This window comes from Pungitius pungitius, chromosome 12 (genome assembly GCF_949316345.1).
Source record: "Pungitius pungitius chromosome 12, fPunPun2.1, whole genome shotgun sequence".
In the NCBI taxonomy this organism is placed as follows: Eukaryota; Metazoa; Chordata; class Actinopteri; order Perciformes; family Gasterosteidae; genus Pungitius; species Pungitius pungitius.
Genome location: NC_084911.1, coordinates 633,661 through 646,355, shown reverse-complemented (window position 1 = coordinate 646,355; position 12,695 = coordinate 633,661). Strand labels below are relative to the sequence as shown.

General features: G+C 48.4%; 3 protein-coding genes across 7 annotated transcripts; 2 read left to right on the top strand and 1 right to left on the bottom strand.

The window, feature by feature from the left end:
* The first annotated feature begins 218 nt into the window (after nucleotides 1-218).
* On the top strand, nucleotides 219-1,815 carry LOC119220331 (eukaryotic translation initiation factor 1b). The gene is made up of 4 exons (XM_037476248.2): nucleotides 219-416; nucleotides 942-1,105; nucleotides 1,211-1,312; nucleotides 1,394-1,815. Exons 1-4 carry the CDS (start codon nucleotides 386-388, stop codon nucleotides 1,436-1,438), a joined length of 342 nt encoding a protein of 113 aa, XP_037332145.1. The 5' UTR covers nucleotides 219-385; the 3' UTR covers nucleotides 1,439-1,815.
* A 681-nt stretch (nucleotides 1,816-2,496) lies between these two features.
* srsf2b (serine and arginine rich splicing factor 2b) lies at nucleotides 2,497-5,855 on the bottom strand. 4 transcript variants are annotated; one of them, XR_005120583.2, is made up of 5 exons: nucleotides 5,032-5,855; nucleotides 4,282-4,682; nucleotides 3,792-3,952; nucleotides 3,283-3,348; nucleotides 2,497-2,686 (listed from the first exon to the last, which is right to left on the bottom strand). XR_005120583.2 is itself a non-coding variant. In XM_037476245.2 (3 exons), the coding sequence occupies exons 1-2, from the start codon at nucleotides 5,457-5,459 to the stop codon at nucleotides 4,295-4,297; spliced, it is 816 nt and encodes a 271-aa protein (XP_037332142.2). In that variant the 5' UTR covers nucleotides 5,460-5,855; the 3' UTR covers nucleotides 2,507-3,348; nucleotides 4,282-4,294. The 4 variants fall into 4 exon arrangements, 1 of the variants encoding a protein (XP_037332142.2); XR_005120582.2 differs by lacking the exon at nucleotides 3,792-3,952 and having other exon boundaries at nucleotides 2,502-2,686; XR_005120581.2 differs by having other exon boundaries at nucleotides 2,505-3,348.
* Nucleotides 5,856-5,986: 131 nt separating this feature from the next.
* mfsd11 (major facilitator superfamily domain containing 11) lies at nucleotides 5,987-12,498 on the top strand. 2 transcript variants are annotated; one of them, XM_062565800.1, is made up of 14 exons: nucleotides 5,987-6,437; nucleotides 6,778-6,905; nucleotides 6,978-7,033; nucleotides 7,113-7,220; nucleotides 7,298-7,377; nucleotides 7,467-7,563; nucleotides 7,669-7,727; nucleotides 7,807-7,966; nucleotides 8,313-8,356; nucleotides 8,439-8,504; nucleotides 8,583-8,708; nucleotides 10,177-10,351; nucleotides 10,423-10,558; nucleotides 10,844-12,498. In XM_062565800.1, exons 2-14 carry the CDS (start codon nucleotides 6,810-6,812, stop codon nucleotides 11,003-11,005), a joined length of 1,365 nt encoding a protein of 454 aa, XP_062421784.1. In that variant the 5' UTR covers nucleotides 5,987-6,437; nucleotides 6,778-6,809; the 3' UTR covers nucleotides 11,006-12,498. The 2 variants fall into 2 exon arrangements, with proteins under 2 accessions (XP_062421784.1, XP_062421783.1); XM_062565799.1 differs by having other exon boundaries at nucleotides 5,987-6,451.
* Nucleotides 12,499-12,695: the final 197 nt, after the last annotated feature.

Here is a 12,695-nt window from a genome sequence, read left to right as displayed (position 1 = left end):
TTAAATTTTATAATTAATGCATTATTATGTATAACTTCCACTGTGTACACGTGTGTTATTTACTTATTTTTGGTCATGTTCCTGATGTGCATTATATTGCGACAGGATGACGTGAGATTTCAACTAAAGTTGAGCAACATTGGGGCGCGGTAGCAGAAGACGCTTGCGTACGTCAATTACGTAATGACGTAGGTTTCGGGGCGGGGCTATAAAGACTTGTTTTCCAGCTGCAGACTGCGAGGAGCTCCATTTTGTGAGAGCCGTTGAAGCCGAGCACCGTCCTCCGAGAACAGGCGAACACCTAGAAACGACATAAAGGTCACAGTCAGTCAACGAACCGCTCGCTAACCAAGTTATTATCCGAAAGGAAAGCAAATCTTATCGTATGTCCGATATCCAGAACCTCCAAACTTTTGGTAAGTCGTCATAATCGAACCGAACCGGCAGACAAGGTGGGGGAAGGGCGAGTAGCAGCTAAGCTAACCGCTCGCTTCTCCCACACGTCGAGGTTTTTTTTTTTACCGCTTTTCGTACATTATTACACTAATTCCGAAAGCATTTGATTGGATATTAATGTTCATCACAGATCTAAAATTGCCTGGGGGAACTTTTTGTCGGTCGTTGCAAAAGACTAGCAGGCCTTGGGCCCAAGCTGCCGCCATTAGGCCTTCACTGCGCTAGTTAGCTTATTCTTCCGACGCGTTGGCGTAGAGGCGAAAATGGCCGCTGCACAGCGGATGAACCCGCTAGCACCATTTGAGGTGCCACAGTGAATTATCGCAAGTCGAACGCTGTCATGACGGTGATTCACGTGCGTTCCCGGTTGGTAGTTGGTTCCGTTGGGCTTGGACCCGCTGCCCGGCCTTGGCCGGACATCCCCAGTTCACGTTCTGCCGAATGTGAATATGAGCTGTGTAGTTACCTCTATCCTTCTCCTGCAGACCCCTTTGCTGATGCAACTAAGGGTGATGACCGCCTCCCAGCCGGGACAGAGGACTATATCCACATAAGAATCCAACAGCGGAACGGCAGGAAGACCCTCACCACTGTCCAGGGCATCGCCATCGACTATGATAAGAAGAAGCTAGTCAAGGCCTTCAAGAAGGTGAGTCCAGAGGGTTGAAATGCATTTCATGACTCCCTGCTGCATGGGGGGGTGGGGGGGGGCTCAGCCCCTGCAGGCACTGACTCGATTGTTTTGTCTTTGCAGAAGTTTGCATGCAATGGGACAGTGATTGAGCACCCAGAGTATGGTGAAGTGATCCAGCTTCAGGGAGACCAGCGCAAGAATATCTGCCAGTTTCTCATCGAGGTCCGTGTCTGTCTGTCTGCTTCGGACCAGATGTTTTATTATTAATGTTTTATATATATTGATCTCTGCTTTCTTCTTCAGATTGGTCTGGCCAAGGAGGAGCAGCTCAAAGTCCACGGTTTCTAGAAGCTGCTGGCAGCCCTCCCTCCGCGAAGGCCATTAACCCCCCCCTCCTATGTGCTGCTGTTGCCCTCCTTCCTTGCCACCCTACCAGCTCCTAACTAACACGTGAATTACCTCTGACAAACATGAGATTGTGTAACTCCACCGCTCCCCCACGACACCGGGGGACAGGCTGGCTCTCACAAAGACACACCACTGCAGCTCCACACATCAGGGATGAGTGGTGATGACGCCCCCCCCCCATCTCAAACCTCCTCTTCCCCCTTTTTGTTTATATCCTTTTTAAAAAATCCTTTTTAGGTCTTGTGCCACAAGGAGGCAGTTTCATGTAACTTTTTGTTTTGTACTTCAAGGTGTTTCAATAAAACGTTGAGTCTCCATATGGTGGCGTGTTGTCATGGTTTCATAGACTGGACTGCATTAGAGCTCTTATAACCTCTATTTCTGACCTAGATTCTGTCCCATTCCAAATCTTGATTTTACATAATGCAGTACTTCATAAAAAATGCTAAATAAATGGGTTTGTTTCTAATCAACCTGATGTGAACTTCAATATCAGCTTTTAGAGAGTGGAGCGACTGAGGCCACTTATTTTGTAGGGTGCTTTGCAACATCAGGCCTGGACAAACCCTTTGAGTAAGTGGTTTTTTTAGTTCTTTGTCTAGTCAAACCTTCAAATGTAAGTACATTATTCAGTTGCATGTGGATGTAATGGCTCAGTTTCTTAATGCAAGGCTTTATAAATGAAGATTCCGTATTTGCTGTAAAGTCAGTGCCAAACAGGTCACTTGGCCTTTTGATGACGGGATACAGAGGTCCCTCTATTATATGAACATGGCGACATTGAGGCATAACCCTAAATAAAGCCTTTAATATGGTTGTTAAATGTAACTAAATCTAAAACATAAACACCAATCAATACTTTGCTAAATATTAGCATCAAGTCACTGGTTGTTTTGTGTAGTGTCTAAATGTTACAGTATTAATACTTTTACTGATTTTTCATCATGCACCAAAAAGTAAAAAAATTGAACGGAGGCAGTTTTAGACAAAACACCAAATCTTTAATGAAAGTCACATTTGTCATCCATGAGCGCATTTTGGGGGGGGGGGGGCACATGTCTTACAAAGGGAGACTGCAGCGGCCGCTCACTGGTAGTCACAGGAGCGCTCTGGAGAATACTGGATTCAGCAGAGCAACACGCCACCTTAACAGCTAACCAGCACAACTCAACGGCTACACAACTGCGCCTGATGCACAAAACAAACACAAACAGGATTAGGGTCAAAAGAAAAGACAAACTCCGCATCAGGTTCAGTCAACGTTGTCCTGGGAGATTGATTATGTCACGTTTCAGTTTATTGACAATACGCTAACTTAAACAGCAAAACAAAGCTACGTCTCCACAGGATCAAACTGACCACATAGCGAGGGAAAGAAAATACACCAACTTTAAAGATCAAATGTAGAAAAGGGCTCAACGGTGAAAATAATCAGCCAGTCATTTAAATGTTTACAATCTCTCAGTGTAATAATTAGATCAACTAAAAGGATCTTTAACTCCTCCCATTGTTGGTTGTTATGACGTTTCGTTGGGGGCAAGTGGAGCTTTAGTGAGCTAATCCAGGATCACACTGGTTCTGTTGGGCCCAGAGAGGAGAACAAAAGAAAAAGAGCAACAGTACAAACTTCGGAGCTCGTGATCGTGTCACTGACTCCTCTCCACACTGACCCAGATTTTAAAATCATCATGAAAATAAAATCACAGCACATCAATGAGGCGACACGACTTCTTTTCAGGCCAAATGAATAAAACAAAGCAAAGCATGGAAGACACAATAATAACCTTTAACAGCGGGACACGTTGGCTCAGGTCGGATCGACGACTCGACGCTGCGTCTTCACCTGGAAACTGTAGAAGGACAAGTTAGCTTTGACTTCATCACGTCAACAAACAGGTAAATGTCTATAGTTTGAGGTCCTTGTTATCTACAAACATCTCAGCTGGGGACAGGATTTCCCGCCAGGATTTACTGGTTTAAGGAGCATTTTATTTAAGGCAGCCAATAGGGGGGTCATTGGCAGATTTAAGACCTCTCACATCACCACAAGTAAAGCAAAAAACATCTGCTTGGATTGAAAAATATTTCTCAAATCATTGTATTTCTTACAATAGAGGTCTGTTCACCCCGGTGGGGGGGGGGGGGTATAATTATATTGTTTTTGATGGGGATCTGTCACATTGGAAATGCACCCGGACCGACAGACGGGGGGAGTCGGACCGACCTCGGAGCCCCGTGGCGACCACCTGGCGGACAGTTTGGCGTCCAGTGGCGGAGACACAGACAGACGTACCTCAACACCAAACCCCAACTCTGACTGCCTCCACCCTGCTGCACACCACCACCACCAGCAGCAGCAGCAGGCGGCCTGTGGACAGCTCACCACATCCCTTCTAACTGCTCATACTGCCTCAGCTCAGCTCAAACTCCGCTTTAGCAAACAGGATGCCGCAGCTTAGGAAGGAGAGAAGTCCAGATTTGGGTTTACAGGGCTGTCCTTGACAAACACGTTGTTTAGCAGTCAGTGAAAATGAAGAGCTTGCACACCAAGTATGACAGAACATGTGACCGGGTGCTCAATGGAAGTCTAAACTGTCGATTAAAAACAGGTAGTTATGGTGGGGGCTCTGCTGACGGGCTGCTTGAGGGGACACTTACTGGTCACAGCCATTTGAGCTAGTCTGTCACGGCACTAATGACGTCGCACTAATGACGTCACACAAAAGACGATGAAAACATGCACACACACACACACACATCTAGGTTTGTGTTACTGGACTCACCTGTTCCTGAGCTCTACGGGGATTCACCTCCATTCTCTGCTGCAGACTTGGGTGGGCTTTTAGATCTCGATCTGGATTCTCTTTTGGAGGCCGGGGTGTGGCTTCTGGAGCGACTCTTGGACTTGGACTTTGATTTGGACTTAGACTTAGACTTGGATCGGGATCGGGATCGGGATCGGGACCTGGACCTGGATTTGGACTTGGACTTTGACTTTGACTTTGACTTTGACTTTGAACGGGATGGGGACTTCGCCTTGACCTTCTTGTTCCTGGGGGAGTGGGACTTGGAGCGGGAGTAGGACCTGGACCGGGATCTGCTGTAACGGGACCGGCTCCGGGAACGAGAGCGGCTCCTGCTGCGGGACCGGCTGCGTCTCCGGTGCCTCGGGCTGGGGGAGGAGCTGAATGCATTGAGTGGGTTATTAGACATTATATAGACGAATCTCTCAATTTAAAAAATAACTACATCCTCAAACTAAAAGTATTGTGCGCGTATTTCTAAGTAGGCAAGATCGGCATGATTTAAAATATATGAAAATGTTAGTTGACAAACGAACTTAGCCGTAAAATATATATCGTTAAATTGTAATCGAATCAGTGAATAATCGTTGAGCGGATCCGTGAAATCCGCCATGTTTGTTTCTTTTGTTCGACGCGTTGTTCGATAGACCGAGAACACGCGGAATATGCAGATGAGGTAATGGAGTCGGGCTGCTAGCTGTACTTGGCTAACAAAGTTAGCATCCTTACCTTCTGCTTCGGCGCCCATGGCCGCCGTATCTCTTGGTAGGCCCTCCTCGTCGGTCTCCTCTTCCGCCGCCTCCGCCGCCTCCTCCACCGCCGCCGCCACCACCTCCACCGCCGCCGCCGCTGCCCCCGTAGTGGGAATCAGGGGGTCTGCCGTATCGGGCCATCTGAACACGCAGCTCGCGTCCGTCCAGAAGCGCGCCGTCCATGGCGTCCATCGCGTCCTCGGCGTCGCGTTTGTCGTGGAAGCGCACGAAGGCGAACCCGCGGCTCTCTTTGGTGTAGCGGTCCCGGGGGATGTAGACGTCCCCCACGCGGCCGTACTTCTCGAACACGCGTCTCAGGGTCTCGGGCGACGTCCGGTACGTCAGGTTGTCGACTTTGAGGGAAGTCATACCGTCGACGTCTGGCGGAGGCCTACCGTAACTCATGGCGATGCCGCGCTGAGGCCTAGCAGCCTTCCTCTGAGCTGGTAAATTATCGGCTGCGATGGAGCTCGGCTGCTCGCGGAGGGTCCACGCGCACCTGAGAGGGTTTAATTTTTAAACGGATTCGAGTCGCCCGGGGTACTTTCTGTCGAGCAACTACCGGAGAACACGAGGCTTCTTCCCGCACTGCTCTGTCCGCTTCGCGCTCTTCAACTGCCCCAAACCTGCGGAGCGAGCTTCTTCTTCTGCTGTGAGAGAGGAGGCGTTCCCCGGTCGTCGGGTGGCCACGCTGCGCCCCCTGACGGAGTGATCGGCTGTTGCGTTTGTTTTAAACAAAGACACTCTTTAAAATAACATACGGTGGTGAGAATGTATTATTTACTTCGGTAGCACATTGTGAAAATACTCCACAACACGTGAACCTAATCTATTCAAAACATTACGTTACGGTTATTTTCGTACTTGCATTTTTGTATCATTAACCGGAAGTAGTTTGACTCACCCGTGAACTGCAGCCGTTAGCCCCAAAACGAACACCCTTTTAAAAACAATAATGTATTCATTATTTGTCTACGGGTGTAAATAAAGGTGTCTTACCATTAATGACGTTTATATCTAGTTAGCAACATTGGATTATTTAACACGTAACCGGAAGTATAATCTAATTTCCTTAAACTTACACAAAACTGGATTGGTGTAAGCACATTCGCTGCAAGTGACCTCACTCTGTTTCCTACGTTTGTAAATCGAATTTTTGTTTTGCTAGAACCGCAGTTACGCGTCACGGCAATCAGCTGATTCATTCACATGACCGCCCTTTCTAGTTTGTCCTGAAACTTGTTCCACATAACCCCTGCTTTACACGATCGGAACCATCAGGTGAAGTTAGTTGTAGGACATCGGGACTTCCGGTGAAGCTGACTATGTTTGCAACAACAGCGTGAGTCTGCACGAAGAGGCTCTGAGGCTGCGGCGTGGCCGGTGAGTCTGTTTCGGTGGGTTATCTTCAGTTCACCTCTGGGAAGCTTCTCTCTATGGTTTAACAAACAAACACCCTCAGTCACGCGCTTATAGTCATGTGCCGCACAGCAGACATCCAGCTGGCATTGAAATCCCAACGAGCCGCTTTGTAACGCGGCATACAATCATTCCCCGAAAGGCTCAGGTCCGACCTTAAGTTGGAAGACCTCGCCTGGGCTGTTAGGGTTGAGGGGATGTTATGATCAAAGGTCATGTGGTTTCTAGTGTGTGCCAAAATACGCAAGTTCAAGTGAGAAAAAGAATAAGGTAAAACCTGTCACGTGTTTGTGATAAACAACAGATTTCTGGAGGGGTTTCCAAACATTGTGCAAAATGAGTCCAGAGGGGAAGAAGCTGCTGAACATCGTCATCCTGGGCTTCGGCTTCATGTTCATGTTCACCGCCTTTCAAACATGCGGCAACATCGAGGTAGGTTGTGTTTGTGATGGACGTCCCCGATGGACCACGCGCTGCTCAGCCGTCTCCTCTGCCTCCTTCTAGCAAACGGTTCTCAAGAGCTTCAACAGCACCGACTTCCACGGGAGCGGCTACACCAGGTCAGTGGCCCCCGTCGGGACCTTCTCTAACGTCAAGTCTTTGAATGCACCTCGTGTAACTGTTTGTGCCCCCCCGCAGCATGGCCATCATCTACGGGGTCTTCTCTGCCTCCAACATGATCGCCCCCTCCGTGGTGACCGTCATCGGGCCGCAGCTCTCCATGTTTTTCAGCGGCCTTCTGTACAGGTGAGGCCCCCCCCCCCGCCTCTTTCATTCACACGCCTCACGTAACCTTCTCACGTCTCCTCTGGGGTTCCCTGCAGCGGCTACATCGCCATGTTTATCTACCCGTACACGTGGAGCTTCTACACGGCCTCTGTGCTGGTGGGAGTCGGAGCAGCAGGTAAAGGGGGCGTCGCCCGCCGCTCTGAGCCCGGGGGGGGGGGGGGGTGTCGGCTGGCCGCTCACGTCTCTCCCCCTGTGTGTTTGTAGTGTTGTGGACGGCTCAGGGCAACGTGCTGGCCATCAACTCCTCTGAGAGCACCATCGGAAGGAACAGCGGCATCTTCTGGGCGCTGCTGCAGTTCAGGTGAAGCTCTTTGAACCGTGTCCCTGGATTAGGCTCGGGGGCTGTTTGGTGCCTCTGGTTTCTCAATGAAGCCCCCCCCCCCACCCCCCTTTCGTCTCTCTGCAGCTTGTTCTTTGGAAACCTCTACATCTACTTTGCCTGGCACGGACACGACCACATCACAGGTAGGAAGCTGTGTTTCACCAGACCTCCCGCTATTCAGAGCCGTTTCATTTTGAGCATGTGACTCACCGTGTGTCTCAGACAAGGACCGGCAGACGGTGTTCATCTCCCTCACCGTCATCAGTCTGGTGGGCTGCTTCCTCTTCTTTCTCATCCGGAAGCCGGATCCAGAACCAGCTGCTAATGAGGCCGCAGAGTCGCTGCTGCAGGCCGACTCCACCGAGAGCTCCTCCGGAGAAGGGTGAGTCATCCAGGGGGAGCCTGGAGGACCTGGGGAGAAGGGGGAGTCCTCCAGGGGGAGCCTGGAGGACCTGGGGAGAAGGGTGAGTCCTCCAGGGGGAGCCTGGAGGACCTGGGGAGAAGGGGGAGTCCTCCAGGGGGAGCCTGGAGGACCTGGGGAACGTGCCCATTGCACCAGTGTAACATCAAATCTTTTAACATCTTAAGCACTCCCAACCTCATGTAGAGTTCATGTTGAAGAAGATGGAAGCAGCACATTTCTCTAATAACCTGCTGTGAGACCGTCGCCACGACGACAGACGTCTTCTCTTCATCATCATAACTTCTCCTCCACCTCCTTTTCACAGCTCGCCCCCCCGCGGCCTCTGGTCACAAGCTCTGGAAGCTTTTGGTGAGTTTATTAAAAAACAGGCTCCACCTCCACACTAACCCTGTTGACCCCATTGACCCCCCCCCCCCCATCTGTCTCTCAGTAAAGGCCTGTAAGATGTTCGCCACCCCAGAGATGATGCTGCTGAGCGTCTCCATCGGATACACAGGTGAGGGGGGCTCAGGTGTGTGCGGGGTGGGGGGGTGATGAAATGAGTTGTGGTTCATGCCTCCGTCTGCTCCGTCAGGTCTGGAGCTCACCTTCTACAGCGGCGTGTACGGGACGTGTATCGGAGCCATGACGCGCTTCGGACACGACGCCAAAAGTCTGATCGGCCTCTCTGGGATTTGCATCGGCATCGGGGAGATCTTAGGTACTTCATCCAGTACAAAGTACACATACAGGTCACCGATTCCATTCAAAAAGGGAAACCTGTGTATTCATTACACACTGATATATTTCAAATGTTTATTTATTTGAGGATTATAACTGACAACTAAGGAAAATCTCTAATTCAGCAAAATAAGAATATTGCGATTCATACATGTACGTGTAGAATAAGGATCACTGCATTCAAACATGTGGTAGAACGTGTAGAAGAAGGCTCACTGCATTTAAACATGTGGTAGAACGTGTAGAATAAGGATCACTGCATTCAAACATGTGGTAGAACGTGTAGAAGAAGGCTCACTGCATTCAAACATGTGGTAGAACGTGTAGAATAAGGATCACTGCATTCAAACATGTGGTAGAACGTGTAGAATAAGGATCACTGCATTCAAACATGTGGTAGAACGTGTAGAATAAGGCTCACTGCATTCAAACATGTGGTAGAACGTGTAGAAGAAGGCTCACTGCATTCAAACATGTGGTAGAACGTGTAGAAGAAGGCTCACTGCATTCAAACATGTGGTAGAACGTGTAGAAGAAGGCTCACTGCATTCAAACATGTGGTAGAACGTGTAGAAGAAGGCTCACTGCATTCAAACATGTGGTAGAATGTGTAGAATAAGGATCACTGCATTCAAACATGTGGTAGAACGTGTAAAATAAGGATCACTGCATTTAAACACGTGGTAGAACGTGTAGAAGAAGGATCACTGCATTTAAACATGTGGTAGAACGTGTAAAAGAAGGATCACTGCATTCAAACATGTGGTAGAACGTGTAGAATAAGGATCACTGCATTTAAACATGTGGTAGAACGTGTAGAAGAAGGCTCACTGCATTCAAACATGTGGTAGAACGTGTAGAAGAAGGCTCACTGCATTCAAACATGTGGTAGAACGTGTAGAAGAAGGCTCACTGCATTCAAACATGTGGTAGAACGTGTAGAAGAAGGCTCACTGCATTCAAACATGTGGTAGAACGTGTAGAAGAAGGCTCACTGCATTCAAACATGTGGTAGAACGTGTAGAAGAAGGATCACTGCATTCAAACATGTGGTAGAACGTGTAGAATAAGGCTCACTGCATTCAAACATGTGGTAGAACGTGTAGAAGAAGGATCACTGCATTCAAACATGTGGTAGAACGTGTAGAATAAGGATCACTGCATTCAAACATGTGGTAGAACGTGTAGAAGAAGGATCACTGCATTCAAACATGTGGTAGAACGTGTAGAATAAGGATCACTGCATTCAAACATGTGGTAGAACGTGTAGAATAAGGATCACTGCATTCAAACATGTGGTAGAACGTGTAGAAGAAGGCTTGGACTGCAGCTGGAGTCGGTGCTTCAAGGAGCCACTGACGTGTGAAGGACGTGGGCTCCAGCGTCGCTGTCCTTGTGTCAAGCTGCTCTTGAGCAACAGACAGCGTAACTCCTCCCACTCTGAGCAGGGGGGGGCGCGTTCGGGATGATGAACCGCTGCAGGCGCTTCGGGAGGAACCCGGTGGTGCTGCTGGGCCTCGTCACACACTACGCCGCCTTCTACCTCATCTTCCTCAACATCGCCCCCGACGCCCCCATCGCCCCCGAGGGGGGGACGGACCTGCAGGCCTTCATCAGCCCCAGGTACAGGTGCTCCTGAAGGGGGTGTGCATTTCTCACTGAAGGATCACAACATAACGCGTATCCCCCCCCAGTGTGGGCGTGGCCCTCCTCTGCAGCTTCCTCCTGGGTTTGGGGGACAGCTGCTTCAACACTCAGCTGTTGAGCATCATCGGCTTCACCTTCCACGACAACAGCGCCCCGGCCTTCGCCGTCTTCAAGTTCATCCAGGTGAGTCACGTGGTTACCCACAAGCCTGGTTACCATGGCGACAAGCTCCGAGCTAAAGTACACAGCCGTAGAAATATTCAAAAGAGTTTAAACTACCGTCAAATGGAGAAAGGTCAAAGGTCACCGGGAAGGAATTCTAGTACTGCTGTGAGAAATGGACAATAAAGAAATATTACATTTTAAAGTTCAAGAATAATATTTTGTTAATATTATATTCATCCAACCTTTCCAATGGAGCTATTTTTTTCGAGACCCCCCCCCCTAACGCAGCTCCTCCCCCTGCAGTCCATCATGGCCGCCCTGGCCTTCTTCTACAGCAACTACCTGCTGCTCCACTGGCAGCTGCTCATCCTGGTGCTGACGGGCTTCCTGGGCTGCATCACCTTCTTCCTGGCCGAGTGGCGGGCCGAGTCCAGCCGGAGGGAGTCCGACTACGACAGCATCTGATGAAGATGATGATGATGATGGGAGGGGGGGGGGGTACGTTTGTTTTTTACACCTGTAGAAGCCTCTGGAACCTTTGCCTGTAATTAAGTCAAATTGATGAAGCTTGTTCTAGTTCCTCTGAATCCAATCGGCACAAATGGGTCCTGACTTCATGGAGGCAGGACGATGAAGAGGAACCAAAGGGCCTCTTTGGGGGGGGGGTCTGCCGCGCTGACATGAACACAGCTGCTATCTTTCTGGCTTTGATTTGTGTGTAGCTGCTGCAGGTCTGGAGATATTCTTCATATTTATTCCCATGAAAACACCAACGCCGACATTGAAGTACCTACCGAAGGTCCTGATGCTACAAAATGTTTGTGTGTTTAAACACGCAAGCAGGAAGTCACACAGGAACCCTGATTTCAGTCTTTTCATGGGAGTCGATGGTGATTTTAATTGAAGTTCTTCCTCTCTCCTGTAAGTGTTGCACACGACAACCCCCCCCCCCCCCCCCCCCAGACCTCTGAGCTCCACTTTGTCCTCAAAGACAAAAAGGGAAACTTTGTGAAGTGTGACTTATTTATGTGGGTGAAACTTGTGTCTCTTCTGGTTCCTTTGTGGCTCACTGAGTCGATTTAAATGAGATGATCGTAGCCGAGCTGCTTGCTCCCCCCTTCTGTGTCACATGACCATAAAAGTGATCCTCACGAATGATGGAGCATCACTGTGGTGGTGATGTCATAGAAACATGGGTGTGGCTTAAAGGAGGGATCCAGGTCACTTGATGCAAACCACCCACAGTTCCCATAATGCAATGTTTTACGCAAACACCACACCAGCCGTTTGTTACTCAGGATCTCTGTTGAAGGCACCTTTTTTTAATTTTCATCATCCATTCATAATGCTTTTTTTTGTTGTGGTTCAAAACAAAAGTCCAAGCTTCCCAGAATGTGCCATTTAAAATGATCTGTGACAAATAGAAGGAGAAGGTCGGTTTGAAGGACTCAATTCACAATATTAAACCAAATTTTGCTGCAATGATAAATAGTAAATATGAATAGTTTTGATCTGTAAGCAAACACCAAAAAACGGAAGCGTGACTGTAAATAAAGCAGGATGTCACATGTTTATTTCATGAGGAAGGAAAACAATGGACATGTTGTGTGGACACAGACAAAGAGGACGCCCCACACGCCTTCAACCTTCACTGGAGTCTCTTCTGTCGTTTTAATTCTGATACTAAAACGTGAGACCTCAACTTTATGTCGTGTTGACGCGGGAATTCATATCTCATATTGTTTTTGTTTGTTTTGTGTCGCTTATGAACCACAGCACGTTCTAGGGAATCTATTGCTGCATCATGGGTAGAAACACAACAGATGTTATCGATCTGGAGGATGTTAAGGGAAACGCTTGTTCACTGTGACAGGGATTTTATAATGAATGTGAGAACGAAGAATGTCACCCAGACTTCGGCTTGCTTGTTTTTATTATCAATAAAATATTATTCTGAGCATTTCTTGTCTGCTTTTACCTGAAGACGCAGAAATGAAAATAAGAGCTGTGATTAACGGGGATGAACTCAAGGTTTCATTTATCTAAAAATGAAGTTAGTTAAATAATCATTTTGGCTCTGTAAACTAAGCGTAGCATTAATTCGTGTTTGCTTTCTGGGAATTTACTTTAAATAGTGAAACACGTTTACAATAAA

Coding starts and splice junctions, on each gene's coding strand:
- LOC119220331 (XM_037476248.2), top strand. CDS start 386: ATGTCCGATATCCAGAACCTCCAAACTTTTG. Junction 417..941: donor CCAGAACCTCCAAACTTTTG/GTAAGTCGTCAT, acceptor CTTCTCCTGCAG/ACCCCTTTGCTGATGCAACT. Junction 1,313..1,393: donor TCTGCCAGTTTCTCATCGAG/GTCCGTGTCTGT, acceptor TTTCTTCTTCAG/ATTGGTCTGGCCAAGGAGGA.
- mfsd11 (XM_062565800.1), top strand. CDS start 6,810: ATGAGTCCAGAGGGGAAGAAGCTGCTGAACATCGTCATCCTGGGCTTC. Junction 6,906..6,977: donor AAACATGCGGCAACATCGAG/GTAGGTTGTGTT, acceptor GCCTCCTTCTAG/CAAACGGTTCTCAAGAGCTT. Junction 7,728..7,806: donor CGGACACGACCACATCACAG/GTAGGAAGCTGT, acceptor CGTGTGTCTCAG/ACAAGGACCGGCAGACGGTG.
- srsf2b (XM_037476245.2), bottom strand. CDS start 5,459: ATGAGTTACGGTAGGCCTCCGCCAGACGTCGACGGTATGACTTCCCTC. Junction 4,683..5,031: donor CATGGGCGCCGAAGCAGAAG/GTAAGGATGCTA, acceptor CAATGCATTCAG/CTCCTCCCCCAGCCCGAGGC.